The following is a 19590-nucleotide window of genomic DNA, read 5'->3' as shown; positions in this document are numbered from 1 at the left end:
CCATCTGCCGACTCTGAAACTATACACTTTAGACCCAAGTCCAGGTTATTAATATAGATTAAAAAAAGCAGTGGACCCAACACCAAACCCAGGGCTACATCACTGCACAATTCCCTCCAATCTGAAAAACAGCCATTCACCACTACTCTCTGCTTTCTGTCCCTTATCAATTTCGTATCCATGCAGCCACTGCCCCTTTAATCTCATGGGCTTCAATTTTGCTAACATGTCTATTAAGTGGTACTTTATCAAACACCTTTTGAAAGTTCATATACACAACATCAATCACACTACCCTCATCAACCCTTTGTTATTTCATCAAAACACTCAATCAAGTTAATCAAACACAATTTTCCTTCAACAAATCAGTGTTGGCTTTCATTAATTAACCCATTTTTTTCCAAGTGCTAATTAATTTTCTCCCAGATTATTGTCTCTGAAGGTTTCCCCACCACCGACATTAGGCTGACTGGCCTGTAATTGCCGAGTTTACCCCTCTCCCCTTTTTTGAACAGGGGTGTAACATATGCAATCCTCCAGTCCTCTGGCACCACTCCCATATCCAAGGAGGATTGAAAGATTTTGGCCAAAGCCTCTGCAATTTCTACCCTTACTTCCCTCAGCAACCTAGGATGCATCCCATCCAGACCAGGTGATTTTTCTACTTTGAGTACTGCCAACCTTTTAAGTAGCTCCTCTTTATCTGTTATTATCCTATCCAATTGCTCTACTACATCCTCCAATACTGTGAGATTGGCAGCATCCTCTTTAGCGAAGACGGATGCAAAGTATTCATTTAATACCTCAGCCATGCCCTCTGCCTCTACAAGAAGTTCTCCTTTTAGGTCCCTGATCGGCCCCACCCTTCCATTGACTACCCTTTTACTATTAATTTGTTTATAAAAGACTTTTGTGTTCCCTTTTATACTACTCACTAATTTATTGTCATATGCTCTCTTTGTCTCTCTTGTTTCCTTTTTCCGTTTTCCCCTGTACTTTCTGTACTCAGCTTCGTTCTCTACTGAATTATGAACCTAACATTTATCATAAGCCTCCTTTTTTGAGTCGTCGGCTTTTCTGAAGCAGTTGCTAACTTCCTAGGTATGCAATATTGATTACAATTCAAAAGTAATTCATTCATCCTGAGGGCATGATCTTTCCTTCCATCTCTCTTCGCATACACCTAGAAGTCCATTTCAAGTGTTTGTCACTCTGAAGAATAACTTCCTAATATTGGTCCTAAATTTGCCTTTTTCTAGGTTGAAGTAGATTTCTGGATTTACCTTTTCTATGTTCACTGTCTTGTATACCTGTGAGGCCCCCTTTTCAGCTGCCTTGTATCAAGGGTGAGAAGTTCAAATTTCCTGTGTCTTTTCTCATAACTCAGTCTTCTAACATTAGGGATCAATTTGTTGGGCTCTTTATGCTGCCTCTCGGGCTTGAATGTCTCCTTTGTGGCTAGATGACTAAAACTGGACACGTTGGGGTAAATTTTAACCCCCAAGAACGGGTGGGTTGGGGGCGGGTGCGGAGTAAAAATTCTCCATTTTCGGAGTGGGACCACATCCTAGCTCCATCTTCTGGGTTTGATCCAGATGCGTTTGGGCGTGCGCAAGCTTCTGAATCCCGAAAGTCCCACTGCAACTTAAGGACGATACTTGAAGGGCCAATTGAGGTACTTAAAGTGCTTAAACCTATTAACTTCTTGTGTATCAATCTACACAAGCCATTTTAACTGCTCCTAAACGTGTCTCTCGTGGCCTCTGAAACGTGCCATGGAAGCGGAGACGAATGGCAGTCAACGCTCATTTGGACCTTTTAAACTAGTGATTGACTCATGCAGAAAAGGTGAGTTTTTGCAGCAGGTCAATCAGTTCTCTCGGACTAACCTTTGGCTGGGAGTTCTTTGTGTTAAGACTGAGATTTCTTGGTTCACACTCAGAATTTTTGTGTTCAGACATATTTACCTACATTTTGGAGCCACTCAAACTGACATCATCAGGATGGGGGGGGGCGGGGGGTGGTACAATGGATTTATTCAACAGTACATCTGAGGAGGAGGCACATCACCATCCGTGGCAGGCATGGCATGTACTTCTGGGAGTTGCAGGTAGACAAGACAGACCTGCAGAAGAGCAGATTGCACAGACATAGCAATCAGAGGACCTCCACATGAGCCAGGTCTGTTCATCAACCGAGAGGGGTATCACTCCATTAATGCACAGCTGGTTTGCTACCACTGGAGGCAGTTTCTGCAGGTGTGTGCCAAATTCCCTGGTAGCTGCCATGATTCCTTCATTTTGCACGAGTCTAACATCCCGGCACACTTCCACACACAAGACAGACTTAAGGGCTGGCTTCTTGGAGACAAAGCATACCCCCTGCAGACATGGCTCATGACACCTGTGAGAAAAGCCACCAACGAGGCACAGCAACCCTACAACCAGAGCCACATCACCATCAAGTTTGTTATTGAACAAGCCATTAGAATGCTCAAGATGCGCTTCAGATGCCTGGATTGATCTGGGGGACTTCTTCAGTACTCACCGGCGAGGCTGTGTAGAACAATAGTCGTGTGTTGTCTCCTGTATAACATCGCTCAGCAGAGAGGGTTACAAGTGGAGGAGCTCCCATGCGTTCATGAAGCATCCTCATCTGCCAGTAACATTGAGGAGGAGGAGGTGGAAGATGGGCACCCCATTGGCAGAGCAGTGGCGCACATGGCTGCTCATGATGTCAGGGAGTCACTCATATCTGAGAGACTCTCATAAGGAGATCTGCAAAGTGAAGTACTCAGACCACCTGGAGCAACCACCACCATCACCAACACCAGCAACCCCTCCACTTGCACAAAACAAGTCCTTCAACCACCCATACACCCATTGTAAACATGCCCAATGGGTGGCATCAAGTCTTGGCGTTCATGATGAAGCACATGAAAGGGCGTTTTCACAAAAGGGACTCAAGAATGGACAAGACGAGGCAGTGGAGTTACAATTATAACATTTAATGTGAATGTAACAAAAACAAATATAAATGCAAAAATGACATGCGGGCTCGGACTGCTTCATTATTTGAGGGTTGCGAATGGAACTGAACGCTGTGCAATCATCAGCGAACATCCCCATTTCTGACCTTATGATGGAGGGAAGGTCATTGATGAAGCAGCTGAAGATGGTTGGGCCCAGGACACTGCCCCGAGGAACTCCTGCAGCAATGCCCTGGGGCTGAGATGATTGGCCTCCAACAACCACTACCATCTTCCTTTGTGCTAGGTATGACTCCAGTCACTGGAGAGTTTTCCCCCTGATTCCCATTGACTTCAATTTTACTAGGGCTCCTTGGTGCCACACTCGGTCAAATGCTGCCTTGATGTCAAGGGCAGTCACTCTCACCTCTGGAATTCAGCTCTTTTGTCCATGTTTGGACCAAGGCTGTGATGAGGTCCGGAGCCGAGTGGTCCTGGCGGAACCCAAACTGAGCATCAGTGAGCAGGTTATTGGTGAGTAAGTGCTGCTTGATAGCACTGTCGACGACACCTTCCATCACTTTGCTGATGATTGAGAGTGGACTGATGGGGCGGCAATTGGCCTGATTGGATTTGTCCTGCTTTTTGTGGACAAATCCAATCAGGCCAATTGCCGCCCCATACCTGGACAATTTTCCACATTGTCGGGTAGATGCCAGTGTTGTAGCTGTACTAGAACAGCTTGGCTAGAGGCGCAGCTAGTTCTGGAGCACAAGTCTTCAGCACTACAGCTGGGATGTTGTCGGGCCCATAGCCTTTGCTGTATCCAGTGCACCCAGCCGTTTCTTGATATCACGTGGAGTGAATCAAATTGGCTGAAGACTGGCTTCTGTGATGGTGGGGGTATCGGGAGGAGGCCGAGATGGATCATCCACTCGGCACTTCTGGCTGAAAACGGTTGCAAACGCTTCAGCCTTGTCTTTTGCACTCACGTGCTGCACTCTGCCATCATTGAGGATGGGGATGTTTGCAGAGCCTCCTCCTCCAGTTGGTTGTTTAATTGTTCACCACCGTTCACGACTGGATGTGGCAGGACTGCAGAGCTTTGATCTGATCCATTGGTTGTGGAATCACTTAGCTCTGTCTATAGCATGTTGCTTCCGCTGTTTAGCATGCATGTTGTCCTGAGTTGTAGCTTCACCAGGTTGGCACCTCATTTTTTGGTACGCCCGGTGCTGTTCCTGGCATGCTCTTCTACACTCTTCATTGAACCAGGGTTGAACCCCTGGGTTGTTGGTAATGATAGAGTGAGGAATATGCCGGGCCATGAGGTTACAGATTGTGCTGGAATACAATTCTGCTGCTGCTGATGGCCCACAGCGCCTCATGGATGCCCAGTTTTGAGCTGCTAGATCTGTTCTGAATCTATCCCATTTAGCACGGTGGTAGTGCCACACAACACGTTGGATGGTGTCCTCAGTGCGAAGACGGGACTTGGTCTCCACGAGGACTGTGCGGTGGTCACTCCTACCAATATTGTCATGGACAGATGCATTTGCGACAGGTAGATTGGTGAGGACGAGGTCAACTAAGTTTTTCCCTCGTGTTGGTTCGCCCACCACCTGCCGCAGGCCCGTCTAGCAGCTATGTTCTTCAGGACTCAGCCAGCTCGGCCAGTAGTGGTGCTACCGAGCCACTCTTGGTGATGGACTTTGAAGTCCCCCACCCAGAGTACATTCTGTGCCCTTGCTACCCTCAGTGCTACCTCCAAGTGGTGTTCAACATGGAGAAGGACTGATTCATCAGCTGAGGGAGGGCGGTAGGTGATAATCAGCAGGAGCTTTCCTTGCCCATGTTTGACCTGATGCCATGAGATTTCATGGGGTCCAGAGTCAATGTTGAGGACTCCCAGGGCCACTCCCTCCTAACTGTATATCACTGTACCACCACCTCTGGTGGGCCTGTCCTGCGGTGGGACAGGACATACCCAAGGATGGTGATGGAAGAGTCTAGGACGTTGGCTGAAAGGTATGATTCTGTGAGTATGGCAATGTCAGGCTGTTGCTTGACTAGTCTGTGGGACAGCTTTCCCAATTTTGGCACAAGTCCCCAGATGTTAGTGAGGAGGACTTTGCAGGGTCGACTGGGCTTGGCTTGCCCTTGTCGTGTCCGGTGCCTAGTGGTCCGATGCCGGGTGGTCCGTCCGGTTGTATTCTGAGTGAGTGAGTGAGGGTGATGGGGTCACCAGATGGATGCGTTGCTTTGGGTGAGGCAGCCAATGAAAGAGATGCATCAGAGGGTGAGCATCAGACAGATTCATAACACTGCATCAGGATTGGGGTGAGTGGGAGTGGTGGGGTCACAAATGGGGAGGTGAGGAAGTACACAGAAAGGGAAGGTAATTTGATAATGAGCCTTAAGTGGGTGTGAGGAATGATGTAATGGAGTAGGCTTGGCAGGGCAGACTGAGAGGGGGATGATGTACGCCACAGGATGTTGGTGAATCAGTAACTGTACTTACTTTTCCTGACCTGGTTAAGTCATTGAAGCGCTTCCTGCACTGCACCCACATCCTTTAAACGGTGGTCCTGCTGCTTAGCTCCTCTGCCAACTCGAGCCAGGACTTGGTGGCAGAGGCAGGGTGCTTCCTCCTGTCAGCTGGGTACAGCTTGTTCCTCCTCCTCACACCAGCTAGTAGCAACTCAAGCGAAGATTCACTGAACTGGAACTTGTCCTTTGTTGCTCCATCTTATTAAATTACTCTTTTCTCCCTCAAAATCCATGGTTGCAATGGCCCTTTAAATACTCCAACTCCCAGTATGTCATTCGGGTGCGCAGTATACGTGCTGTGCGACTTGGAGACACGAAATCCGGAAGTCACATTAAGGGCCTTCAATTGAGTCGCGATCGCTCAGGACAATGCACTCAATATTTCCGGGTTTCCAACTTGCATATTGACCCTCCGCCCCTTGCTGAGTTCCAGCCAGCGTTTTAAATTTTACCCCATTATTTCCTCTAACTTAAATTTTACTGTTTTCACTATATAGTTCAGCATTCTAATTGTTTTGTTGATTTCTGCTTTTTTGACTGACTACTTGAAATTCTAGGAAATTGATTGTTGCATTTAACATTTTCCTAAGTTTTATGCTGCTGTTATACTGAAAATGTGAGATTGAATTCACACATATATCAGTGCAAATTCTCCCATTAAATTTGTAGCATAGGGCCCGATTTTAGCAGGGGTGCGGGTTCTCGGCGGGTGGGCAAGCGGGCGCGTGAGTAACACGCCCGGTGAAATTAGTGGGTTTCCCGCGCGATCGTAGCAGGCAACGCACTAATTGGAGCCACTTACCTGCTCCTCTGGGTTCCCCGCTGCTGGTCTGCGCGTTGGGCGGGCTGCTCATGCGCAATAAGATCTGTCAGTTGGAGGCGCTCTATTTAAAGGGGCAGTCCTCCACTGACAGATGCTGCAACAAATAGCAAAGATGACTGCATGGAGCAGCCCAGGGGGAAGGCTGCTCCCAGTTTAATGATGCCTCACCCCAGGTATCAATACATGGGGTGAGGAGGAGGGGGAGGACAGAGATCTTCCACCTGGCGGGCGGGAGGAAGCAGCCTGCCTCTGCCACCAGGAAGGCCTGGCTCGAGGTGGCAGAGGAGGTCACCAGCGCCACCAACATATCGCCCACCTGCACACAGTGCAGGAGGCGGTCCAATGACCTCAGTAGGTAAGCCACAGTGAGTACACGTAGTCTTTCCCCTACACTCCATCTGCCACATCATTGCCCCCACCCCACATCTCCTTCTGCACTGCCAACACTACTCTGTCACATCACCCCTCATACCCACTCAAACCTCATCCTCATCTTACCTGCACCTACTCACCTCGCCAGTACTCATCCCGCCACTACCACGCAACTCAATCCTCATACAATCTCATGGCTCTATCCCATACTCACCCTCTCGTGCATCTCTCTCACGGCCAGCCTCACTCAACCTGCCACCACCTGTGCTGCAGCCACAGGGCATGCATCACATATGTGCAGTAGGCAGCGTAAGGCAAACGTGTCATGAGCATAAAGGGGATGCACAAGGGTGTTTGAGGGTTTGTCATGGTTGTTACTTCTATTGAATTTCAGAACAACTCACATCACACATTATATTGGCACCACTACTGCCATGTCTTCGCGAATCCTGTCCGGTTTGTGCAATAATGCCCGCTCCTGGGTATCACTATGAGGACCCACCACTGATGCCACACATTGTGTCACTGCAGAGTGGGTGTAGGTGTATTTGCAGGGCTCTTCTGCGCAGACGACTGAGAGACATCAGCGATGTCCCCGGTTGCACCCTGGAAGGCTGTGGAGGAGAAGTTCGGGAGGGCAGTGGTGACTTTGACAGCGACAGGTAGGAAGATGGTGCACGGGCCAGCCAGGAGCAGATCGGCATGAAAGAGGCTGCAGATGTCCACGACTACATGTCGAGTGACTCTGAGCCTCCGTGTGCACTGCTGCTCAGAGAGGTCCAGGAAGCTGAGCCTCGGTGTGTGGAACCTGTGGCGAGGGTAGTGCCCTCTGCGACGCATCTCTCTCTGCGGTAGCCCTCCCTCCTGCTGTACAGGTGGATGTGTCACAGCACTGTGTTGTGGAGCTCCACGTGTCAGAGGTGGACGGCGTGGCTGGCAAGGCTGGTGATGCTGTTCGCACTCCGAGGAGGTCATGACTGCTGCTACGGCGGCCCCCATCCACAAGATGTACATCTGAGGGGGTCCGCAAGGTAGGTACATGTCTCCGGACCCCGGGGTAAGTGTGCAGGTTGGTGACTTTGACCGTCAGGAGAAGGGTGGTGGAGGCCAAACTTTGTCCCAAGTGACAGAGTGGCCTCCTGCAATGGGTGAGGGTCTTCCCCCTCCCCACCTGTCAAATGGACCTTTGCAGCTGCCACAGGCTGACAGCTGCAACACGTCCATTCGATCTTGGAGTGTTTCCCCCGGTGTGGGAAACAGTCCCATGTTGATCCAAAATCACACACAGTCCCTTAATCAGGTCAGTTAATGACCTGAAATAGCTACATAAATGCTCTCAAGTGGCATCCCGCTGGCTTTAATTGCCTGCGGGATTCCCACCAGCGGGGGCTGCGCGCGCACGCCGGTGCGTCAGCGGGAAACCCGGAAGTGGGCGGGATCGAGGCGGGATCCGGTCGGGATCCTGGATTTCACGATTTTCGCGGCCCCCCCGCCGAGAACGCACCCGATAGCGGGTGCTAAAATCGGGCCCATAGAGTCAGCAAATCCAAAATTGAAGTGCGTAACTGCCAGTGAATCTTGACACTTGAGCAGCAAGGTGCTGGCTTCAGTATAACGACCGGATCCCCGTCGCATTCCAAAGAAAACTGGTTTGTGATAATGCAAATTAAAACTGATCTATCTGGATACTGGTAGGAGTCTGACTGATGTTGGTAAGTAGATTTAAGTGTGTGAAGCAGGACATACTTGTTGGATGCTCAGGTTTGTTGCAAAACTGTGCATCAATAGGGTACATAAATACTGTCTCTGCATGCACAGATCTACATCTGTACAGTGAAACACAATTTCAGAGGAAACCAGAGTCACCACTGCAGGCAGATTAAAAATACAAAGTTGGGGGGAGGGGGAGAACTGTAACTGCTGGAAATCTGAAATAAAAATAGAAAATGCTGGAACTAGTCAGTATTGGAAAAGAGGAGTTAACATTTTGAGTGTAGACTCTTGGTCAGAACTGGAAATTATTAGGATTGAACAAAAGTAGGTTGGGGTAGAAATCAAGTCCAGTTCGGTGACTGCTGTTGCAAAAGGTAGTTAATGGATTGAATTCCCTCCAAGCAATTTTTATGATAAGTTTGGAACAGGTGAAAATGGATGGGTGTTATATAAAGACCATCTCAGTGAGGCAACAAAGAGGTGTTAAAAGAACAATGGACACAAAAATAATTAAGTAAGATAGTGAAAAGACAAGAAAATGGGGAAATAAAAAGAAAAGAAAACTAACAATGCTGAAATTCTGAAATAAAAGAAATTACTAGAAACACAGAACAGGTTTGACAGCATTCAGAAATAGAAAAAAAACTCTTCTCGAATGGTCTACACCCAAAATGCCATCCTGCCTACTCTTCTCTTCTCTCTTCCCTCCCCCCTCCCTTAACCCCCCCCCAAGATGTAGAAGGACCTGCTGTTCATCCCCAGCACCCACTATTTCTAAGAAAATGAGGTCGATACCTAAAGGCTGAAATCTTTGAAGTCAGTGTTAAGATCAACTGTCTTTCTTATCCCCATAACCACTCCAATTTTTCCGTCTTTGGCATTTTACAGTGTTCAAAATAAGCTTAATGCAAGGACTGCACAGTAAGAGGAGATACTGTCCTGCAGCTTACATTGAGCATATTTGGAACTGTGTAAAAGGCCAAGGATGAAAGGTCAGAATGTTAATGGAAGTGGGGGTGGGGGAAACAATTGACATGCTGAGCCATCGGGAGGTCAGATTCACACTTTTGGACAGAATGGAGGTTTTCAATGAGTGGTCACCCAAATCTTTCAGTTGGTCTCCAACGTACAAGAGACTGCATGATGAGCATTAAACAATATACTACATTGGAGGAAGTACACAAAGTGCCAAATCATATACAAGTGTTAGGGCCGTGGATAGTGATGTGATAAGAGGTGAATAAATAGGTGTTGCATCTACTATGGTTACATGGAAAAGTGCCAGGGGAAGGGGAAGTGCAAGTGCCAGAAGGAAAAGGATAGCCCAGATGGAATGGTCCCTTCCGAAAGCAGAGACAGGAGGGGAGGGAAAGGGAAGACGAGTAGTGTCTATTGGTGCAAATGAGGCAGCATTGTTCACTCATGCTGGTATCCATTGTATAATAGCAGCAATAGCTTAGAGTAACAAGCATTGTGATATCTTGATGTGGTGAAATCATTCATTAATATTTCCAATTCTGTCTTTGCTGCTATCTGAAAACAAATGTTTTAGTTTTGTTGTAGTTTGTAAAAGGTTAAAAGCTCTGGTGAATTTTCCTCAAGTTCAAGCAAGAGCTCCCACAAGCATCGTTGCAATAGGCCGAATTAAAGAAAACTGACAAAATGCAAGCTATAAAGCACAGTCCAAAACAAATCATTTATCAGAAATATATATTTACTTAAAATGAAGAGATATTGGAAATGTGAACAAAAATACCAATTTTTTTAGACAAGTTATAAAAAAACATAAGACCAGGTAGTACAGTTAAAAAGATTAAATTATATATGGGCAATACACTTTTTTGTACAGAAAACATAAACGATATAGAGACAAATACTGTTTATTTCAGGGTAACTAAAATTGGGAAATAAAATCCATTTTTTCATTCTTGCCTCTCCTCACCATCTCCGTTAGTGACCCACTCCGTAACAGCCTTCAGAATGTTTGAATTTGCCATTTCCTACATTACAACAGTGACGCTTCAAAAGTACTTAATTGGCTGTAGAGTGCTTTGGAACATCCTGAGGTTGTGAAAGACATGCTATATAAATGGAAGTCTTTAAGACCTCTTTGTAAATAAATCTGTATACCCTTTGATGCTGACAGAAAGCTGGTTTATGGGCAGTAACATCTGCATGTCCAAGTAGATAAAAGATACCATGGCATTATTTGAAGAAGAGCAGGGGGGTTTCTTGGTGTCCTGGTCAATATTAGCCCCTCAAGCAACGTAACCAAAGTTGATTAACTGGTCATTCCTTCCACTTGCTCTTTTTTTGGACCTTGCTTTGCGCAAATTGAATGCCACATTTACCTTCAAAACAACAGTGACTACACTTCGAAAGTAATTCATTGGCAGTGAATTGCTTTTGCACATGGGATGTGAAGGATGCTATATAAATGCAAGTCTTTCTATCATTGTTGACCTGCTAAACTGCTTACCGACCTTTAACGACCTTGTTCCCACCAAACTACCCACTGCCGTCTATCCCTACTGCTCCCCTTGGTACAGTCCCCATGTTTGTTGCCTTAAGTCAGAGGGCACCCGGCACACAATTGGTCTCGCTATTCATCACCTGATTTGGCCCAATCATGTCAATAATTACCAAGTCTCGCTGTACTCAGCAAAATCCTTCTACTACTCTACGATCATCCTGGAAGCCAAAGATAATGCAGAATTTCTTTTCTCTATGATTTAGTGCCTCCTCAAACACCTTTTCCCACCCCTTCCACCTCGCTTCCTGTACTGTGTGAAGAGCTCATGGATTTCTTTATCTCTAAGACTGAGGCCATCGGTGCAGCCTCTGCTGCAATTTCCCCCCACCCCCCATCTGCCTAGACTCTCACCCTTTCTAGCCTTGATCCCCAGACTTTCCTATCTCCTCCCACCCTCTTTAAGCTCATCCCTTTCATGAGACCCCTTCCCATTCCTTCATTCCCCTCACTATTCAACTTCTGACCACTCAGTTACTTCCCCCTCCCACCCCCTGCTGGCTCACATTGTTAACACCTCTCTCTGGTCAGACACTGTCCCTCTCCCTTTCAAAATAATCAAAATTTACTTCCTCCACAGAAAATATACCCTTAACCTATCCATCATCTTCAACTACTGGCCCATCTCTAACCTTTCTTTTGGCTTTAAGGCCTCAAATGTTTCATTGCTGCCATCTCTCCCAAAGCTCCCTGTTCAAATCCATTTAGTCTATCTTCTGCCCTGCTCACAGTGCCAAGACTGCCTTGGCCCAAGTCACTCAGATGGTCGACTGTGCCATCCTCCTCTATTGCCTCCTGCTTTGTCCGACTCTGTGGGACTGCTCTCACATGGTTATATTACTACCTGTCGAAAGGTAATCAGCGTATCTCTGCCGTTTTTCTGTTCTTGCTCTCACACAAACACTTTGAGTCCCCCAGGATCTATCCTTGGTCCCCTCTACCTCATCTAAATGCAAATACTTCAGCTTGAAATATTTCATTTTCAAATGGATAGTAACTAGTCAGCATCAAATAAATCAGCATCCTGCCTGACCATGTCTACAACAACAACTTGCATTTATATAGCGCCTTTAACATAGTAAAATGTCCCAAGGCGCTTCACAGGAGCGATTATCATACAAAATTTGATACTGAGCCACATAAGGAAATATTAGGATAGGTAACCAAAAGCTTGGTCAAAGAGGTAGGTTTTAAGGAGTGTCTTAAAGGAGGAGTGAGAAATAGAGAGACGGAAAGGTTTAGGGAGGGAATTCCAGAGCTTAGGACCTAGGTGGCTGAAGGCCAGCTGCCAATGGTGGAGCGATTTAAAATCTGGGATGCACAAGAGGCCAGAATTGGTGGAACGCAGAGATCTTGGAGGGTTGTAGGGCTGGAGGAGGTTACAGAGATAGGGAGGGGCGAGGCCATGGAAGGGTTTGTAAACAAGGATGAGAATTTTAAAATTGAGGCGTTCCTGGACCGGGAACCAATGTAGGTCAGTGAGCACAGGGGTGATGGGTGAACGGGACTTGGTACGGGTTAGGATACGGGCAGCAGAGTTTTGAATGAGCTCAAGTTTATGGAAGGTGGAAGATGGGAGGCCGGCCAGGAGAGCATTGGAATAGTCAAGTCTAAAGGTAACAAAGGCATGGATGAGGGTTTCAGCAGCAGATGAGCTGAGGCAGGGGTGGAGACATGCGATGTTACGGAGGTGGAAGTAGGCGGTCTTAGTGACAGAGCGGATATGGAGTCGGAAGCTCGTCTCAGAGACAAATAGAACATCAAGGTTGCGAACGGTCTGGTTCAGCCTCAGACAGTGACCAGGGAGAGGGATGGAGTTGGTGGCAGGGACCGAGGACAATGGCTTCAGTCTTCCCAATATTTAGCTGGAGGAAATTTTTGCTCATCCAGTACTGGATGTCGGACAAACAGTGTCTATTTCCATATCGGAACAAGAGAATGCCATTCAGCCCCTCAAGCTGGATCGCCTCCCCCCCCCCCCCCCCTCCCCCACCCCCACCCCAAATTCAATTAGATCATGGCTGATCTGTATATGTGTACAAAAAAGCCGCCTTCAATGTAGCAAAATATCCTTTAGTATGAAGGAAAAACCTGTGTACACTGCCAAAAGATAACACTCAACTTTTCCAACAACTTTTAAGCTAAACATTTTTACACTGAAGAATGAGTCTGTCTTTGCTGTTTGGACATTGCTGTTTACATCTTTCGGCACCAAAAGCACTGAATGAATTCTCCTCTCATCAAGAAGTGGCTTTTCACACCATCTTTTGGTTGATTACAAAAAAATAGTTTTGCTGAATTACCTATTCTGAGATAAGTGTATTTTTTTAAATTTCAAAAAAAAAAATCAAAATTGGCTCAATTATAATTCTGATTTCTACAAAAGTTGTTTTCCATTAAACTTTGTAGTAACATTACTTAATCATAAATGAGACATTCAAATGCAATTTTAGAAATATGTGGTGGTTTTGTTGGTAGATATGGAACAGATACATTTTTCTTCTATGGGGTTCAAGGCCTGGCAAATAGTAATAAAATGGTTGTTTTTCCCTACAGGTTCCTTCATTTCCTTAGCCTGCCCTTATACGACTCAACAGGCTTTATGCCAGATCATTAATGTAACTGAAATAAAAGCTGTTCACCCCCACGGAACACATGAAAAATTAAATGGGACAGACTTTGAAACAATAGCTTGGCCTGGAATGCAATACAACTTGTACATTGGGTTGGCCCTAGCAGTCACCTCTAGTCTCTTCATTGGATGCAGCTTCATACTTAAGAAGAAAGGCCTCTTGCGATTATCTGAAAAAGGAATTACCAGAGCTGGTAAGTCTTCCTTTTTAAGCATTGAGATCATTTGCTTGGTGTTAAGTTTCAAGGATCACAGGGGTGTATATTTACTTGAGCTATTGGCCTTACAGAAAGAAATTCTAACTGATCAATGCTTTAGTAAAGTTAAAGTGTAATATGTACATGAGCTTAATATAAAACAATTGCACCTATAGATGAGCATTAAATTAAAACCTTTTTTCTGTGCCTGCTGTTTTGAGGTGGCTCATAAACCAAGAGCATGATATTTTCCTGGATACAACTAATAAATAACCGGGAATTGCAGGACTGTTTATTCTGGGCTGTCCAGTCAGCATCTTCCACACATTTCTTTCTGTGGCTGAAGTGACGCTCTCTGGATGTCTTGTTCACCGGTTCTGCCTACACACTTTGTTTCGATGGCAAGGTGCAGTATATAAAAGTATACCATTAGTCACTAGAACAAAAGAAAAGTCGTCTTTCCATTCTGACCCAGCTAGCCTCGATTTTTGGAATTAATTGTAATATATTAATTATGTACTGCTGGGTGTGGAATAAGAGCTAGTTCTTCAGCCATGTTGCAGCGCACTAATGAAGGCAGAGATTGAAAGTTAGATTTTTATCGTTCAGAAAAATTAAACTTTTCTTCTTTTGTATGTCGTCATTAAGGAATAGAATTTGTGTGCTCTTAACCCATCCTCTGATAACTTTGGATTAATTAGATATTTAACGATCTAAATTCAATATTTTTATCACAAATATATGGACAGTCATCTTCATGATGAACTGCTTCTGGTTGCAGTGAGATTAACTCCGCAAATTTTTTTTAAGTTGATCCATTTTGGGGGGTAGCGGGGGGGGGTGAGAAAATTAAGAAATGACTTGTAATAATGTAAAGTTATTGAATACTATTGTTCAGTAATGAATCTGGCACTGAGTTCTATAGATTGTGATCTAGAATGCTCCGTGTTCTCCAGTCTTTGGCTGTTTGATATTGTCTTCTCTCTGTCCTTTTTTCTTATCTCAGGTCCTTCTCTCCTGTCACCTCCCCTTCATTTCACCCAGTCATGCCATCTTTCTTCTCTCCTCTCAGGTACTTTGCCCCTCAAATCCCTAACCCAATCGATTACTACTCCTGTTTCTTCTTACTCTTGCCGCTGTGCCAGGCTTGAATTCCCCCTTGAATAAGTCCACAGCTATCCTCTGTTATCATTCTCCAAAGGGCCTGTCAAGGCCTCCCTGCAAGTCTCCCAACTGCCCCATCCTCCTCATCAACTCTTCCAACCAACACGCCAGCTGGGGACTAATCTCGCTAACTTTCTTCCTATCTCGCTCACCCCGCCTACCACTGCATCCTTGGCCTCTGCTGCTGCATCGACAATCACGCCCCTTCCATACTTTCCTCCAGAATATCCGTTTACTCGTGAACAAGGCCCTTGCCATCCATGACCTGATTGTGGATAATTACATCGATATCTTGGCTTTGACAGAAATTTGGCTCATGTGTGGTGCAGTTTTCCCTATACCTGGCTATGCTTTCCTACACAGCCCTACCTAAACCACTGGAGTGGTTTTGATGCTTGAGTTCTTGGAGTTGATCTCTGCATTTTTCTTCTCAGACTCTTGTTCAGATTGCAAACTAATTTTCGTGTACAAATGTAAGGAATCTTACAACACCAGGTTATAGTCCAACAGTTTTATTTGAAAATCACAAGCTTTCGGAGGCTTTCTCCTTCGTCAGGTGAGTGTCGAGATTCGTTGAAAGTTACCGCATATATATGGCCTTGATAACGGGCAGTTGGAAAGATTATCTGTAATCACCAGGCATTGTTCTATGACTATACATGCGGTAATTTTCAACGAATCTCGACACTCACCTGACGAAGGAGAAAGCCTCCGAAAGCTTGTGATTTTCAAATAAAACTGTTGGACTATAACCTGGTGTTGTAAGATTCCTTACATTTGTACGCCCCAGTCCATCACCGGCATCTCCACATCATAATTTTCGTGTGACATATAAGAATGTTCGCTAATGGCCTCCCTGTTTCTGTGAATGTAGCTTAACTCTTGCGTGCACAGTGTTCCCAAAGACCCTGCTCTTTCAAACCCATTCCGGCTTGAAGGTATTTTTAAAATTTATGTATGCATGGCTTCTTTCATATTTTGGCTAGTTCTGGTGTGCAAGTCTTCAGCACAACAGCCGGGATATTATCAGGGCCTGCAGCCTTTGCTGTATCCAGGGAACTCAGTTGCTTAATGTTGTGCTGACATCTTGGTCTTGATTTTTCCATGCCTGGAGGGGGAGGAATGGCACGCACCTGGAAAGTTCAGGGATGTGGAAGGCCTGCCAATCTTAATGGCAGGGCCTCATTTAAACAAAAGTTCCCAGAGTCCTGACTGATACCTGGCCAGTTTCACTACCTGGCTGGGCGGCGGGCGGGCAGGAGTGGGAATTTGGCAGCAGGAGGCCGCAGCTGGGAACATGGGATTCCCTTGTGATCGGGGCGGGGGGGGGGTGCAGGCTGGGGAGACCCAAGGGCCCTCTGGGTGGTCTGGGGGTGCATTCCTGCTCCTCTTGCCCCACAAGGAGTTCAAACGGAGAGAAATTTCCCATACTTACCTTGGCCTCTTCTGGCCGGTCGGCTCCTCTCGTCATGGGTGCAGGACTCCCCTTGGCTTGACGTTAATATTACGTTGTGGAACCAATGACTTCTTTGGGCTGATATTCTTTTCATGTGAAGTAGGTCCCCAGCTGCCTTTAGCGGGAGCTTCGTCGATGGTCTCAATTATCGCCGTTAATATTACAGCGGCTGGGAACCCGGCAGATTGGAGGCAGGATCACAATTTTCAAGATTTTAACTCCTCGCCCAACACTTTCCTGCCCACTGTGGGGAGGGAGGGTGTGGGGTGTTAAAATCAAGGCCCTTATTTCCTTTGCCTATTCATGGGCAATTAGGAACATAGGAACAGGAGTAGGCCATTCAGCCCATTGAGCCTGTTCCATTCAATGAGATCATGGCTGATCTGTATCCTAACTCCCTTTACCCGCCTTGGCTCCAAATCCCTTAATATCCATGGGTAGCAAAAATCTTTCAATCTCAGATTTAAAATTATTAATTGAGCTAGCATCTACTGCTTTTTATTGAAGAGTGTTCCACACTTCTACCACTCTTTGCATGAAGAAGTGTTTCCTAACTTCTCCTGAATGGCCTGGCTCTGATTTTAAGGTTATGTCCCCTTTCGCCTAGACTTCCCCACCAGCGGAAAAAGTTTATCTCTATCTACCTTATCAATTCCTTTCTATATCCTAAAAACCTCAATCAAATCATCCCTTAACCCTGTATATTCCAGGGAATACAAGCCTAGTTTATATCTCCTCATTATCTAACCCTTGGAGCCCTGGTAACATTCTGGTGAATCTGCGCTACACTCCTTCCAAGGTCATTATATCCTTTCTAAAGTGTGGTGCCCAGAACTATACACAGTATTCCAGGTATGGTCTAATCAGGTCTTTGTGCAGCTGAAGCAAAACTTCCTCCCCTTTATATTCTAGCCCTCTTGTTATAAAGGCTAACATTCTATTAGCCTTTTTGATTATTTTTTGTACCTGATTACTACATTTTAATGATCCTTGTCCATGGACCTCTAAATCTCTTTGAACCTCCACTGTTCCTAGCTTTTCACCAAAAAAATACTCGGATCGATCCTTTTTTGGTCCAAAATGAATGACCTCTCACTTACCCGCGTTGAAATCCATCTGACACAGTTCTGCCTCCTCCCTTAATCTATCAATGTCTCCTTGTAAATTTGTGCTTCCGTCTACACTACTTACTATGCCACCAATCTTTGTGTCATCGGCAAACTTAGATATATGGCTATCTATTGCGTTATCCAAGTCAATAATAAATATAGCGAATAGTTGAGGCCCCAGCACAGATCCTTGTGGGACACCACTAGTCACTTCCTTCCAATTCGAATACATACTCATTATCTCTTCTCTCTGTCTTCTACCGACTAATCAATCTCCTAACCAGGTCAATAATTTGCCTTCAATTCCATGAGCTTTAATTTTAGCTAACAGTCTCTTATGTGGAACCTTATTGAATGCCTTCTGGAAGTCCATATAAACTACATCCATAGACATTCCTCATCCACTACTTTAATTCCTTCCTCAAAAAATTCAATTAGATTTGTTAGACATAACCTATCCTTTACAAATCCATGTTGGCTCTCTAACATAATCAGTAATGAGCCAGATTTAGATAACAGCCTAACGGCACATGAACTGTTTATCTAATAGCGATCGTAATATGATTGAGTTCAACATTGTGTTTGAAAGGGAGAAACCCGTATCAGCTACTAAGATTCCAAATTTAGGTAAGGCCGACTTCAACGGGATGAGACAGAGACTGTCCACAGTAAACTGGGCAAATCTGTTAATGGATAAAACAACAGAAGATCAGTGGAAGGTGTTCAAAAAAGAATTTAACATGATACAGAACCAGTTTATACCCCTAAGGGGCAAGAGCTCTACTTGCCAAAACAAACAGCCATGGACAACAAAAGAGGTAAGGGACAACATAAAACTAAAAGAAAAAGCACACAAAAATGCAAAAAATAGTACAGATGCTGGCGACTTGGAGAGATGCAAAGGGCGACAAAACAGATAGTAAGAGCTACAAAAAGGGCATATGAAAAGAAACTTGCAATGGATATCAAAATTAACACATTTTTTACAATTGTATTAGGAAAAAGAGGGTGGTCAAGAGCAATGTGGGCCCCTTAAAAACTGATAATGGTGATATTGTAAATGAAAATAAGGAAATGGCGGACATGTTAAATAATTACGTTGCGTCAGTATTTACAGTAGAGGAACATGCCGAGAAAACTAATTTTGAATCGGATGGGGACTCGCCATAGTTAACGTAAGCCAATTAACATTAATGAAGAAAATAATGGCACTAAAGGGTGACAAATCCCCAGGACCAGATGGTTTCCATCCTAGGGTTTTAAAGGAAGTAGGTGAGAAAATTGCAGATGCTCTAACTATAATCTTCCAAAGTTCTCTCGATTCTGGAACCGTTAATTTAGATTGGAAAATTGCACGTCTCTCCGCTATTTAAGAAAGGTGAGAGAGGGAAACAAAGGAATTATAGGCCAGTTAGCCTAAATCCGTTGGGAAATTACTAGGGTCCAAAATTAAGGATCGTAGAATGGTTACAGCACAGAAGGAGGCCATTCGGCCCATCGAGCTCATGCCAGCTCTTTGTAAGAGCAATCCATTTTGTCCCATTCTGCACTTTCCTTGCAGCCCCACAAATTTTTTCCCTTCAAGTATTTATCCAATTCCTTTTTGAAAGTCACGATTGACTCTGCTTCCACCACCTTTTCAGGTAGTGCATTCCAGATCATGACTACTCGCTGCTTAAAAAAGGTTTTCCACATGTCGCCTTTGGTTCTTTTGCCAATCACCTTAAATCTGTGTCCTTTGGTTCTCAACCCTTCCATCAATGGGAAGTTTCTGTTTATTTACTTTATCTAGACCCTTCATGATTTTGAACACTTCTATCAAATCTCCTCTCAACCTTTTCTGCTCTAAGGAGAACAACCGCAGCACAACCGCAGCTTCTCCAGTCTATCCATGTAACTGAAGTCCCTCATCCTTGGAACCATTCTAGTAAATCTTTTCTGCACCCTCTCTAAGGCCTTCATATCCATCCTAATGTGCGGTGCCCAGAATTGTACACAATACTCCAGTTGTGGCCGGACCAGTGTTTTATAAAGGTTCAACATAACTTACTTGCTTTTGTACTCTATGCTTCTATT

The 19590-nt window shown here is 45.2% G+C and overlaps 1 protein-coding gene across 1 annotated transcript in view; it reads left to right on the top strand.

Annotated features, from left to right (window-relative positions):
• LOC137333465 (magnesium transporter NIPA2-like) overlaps window positions 1–19590 on the top strand; it is a 55948-nt gene that overhangs the window by 11301 nt on the left and 25057 nt on the right. Inside the window, exon 2 of the mRNA XM_067997654.1 lies at window positions 13513–13782. Within this exon, the coding sequence (XP_067853755.1) occupies window positions 13513–13782 (270 nt within the window). The remainder of the gene's footprint in view (window positions 1–13512; window positions 13783–19590) is intronic.

This window comes from Heptranchias perlo, chromosome 1, assembly GCF_035084215.1.
Source record: "Heptranchias perlo isolate sHepPer1 chromosome 1, sHepPer1.hap1, whole genome shotgun sequence".
NCBI classification, from domain to species: Eukaryota; Metazoa; Chordata; class Chondrichthyes; order Hexanchiformes; family Hexanchidae; genus Heptranchias; species Heptranchias perlo.
This window is presented reverse-complemented; position numbering and strand designations above follow the sequence as displayed.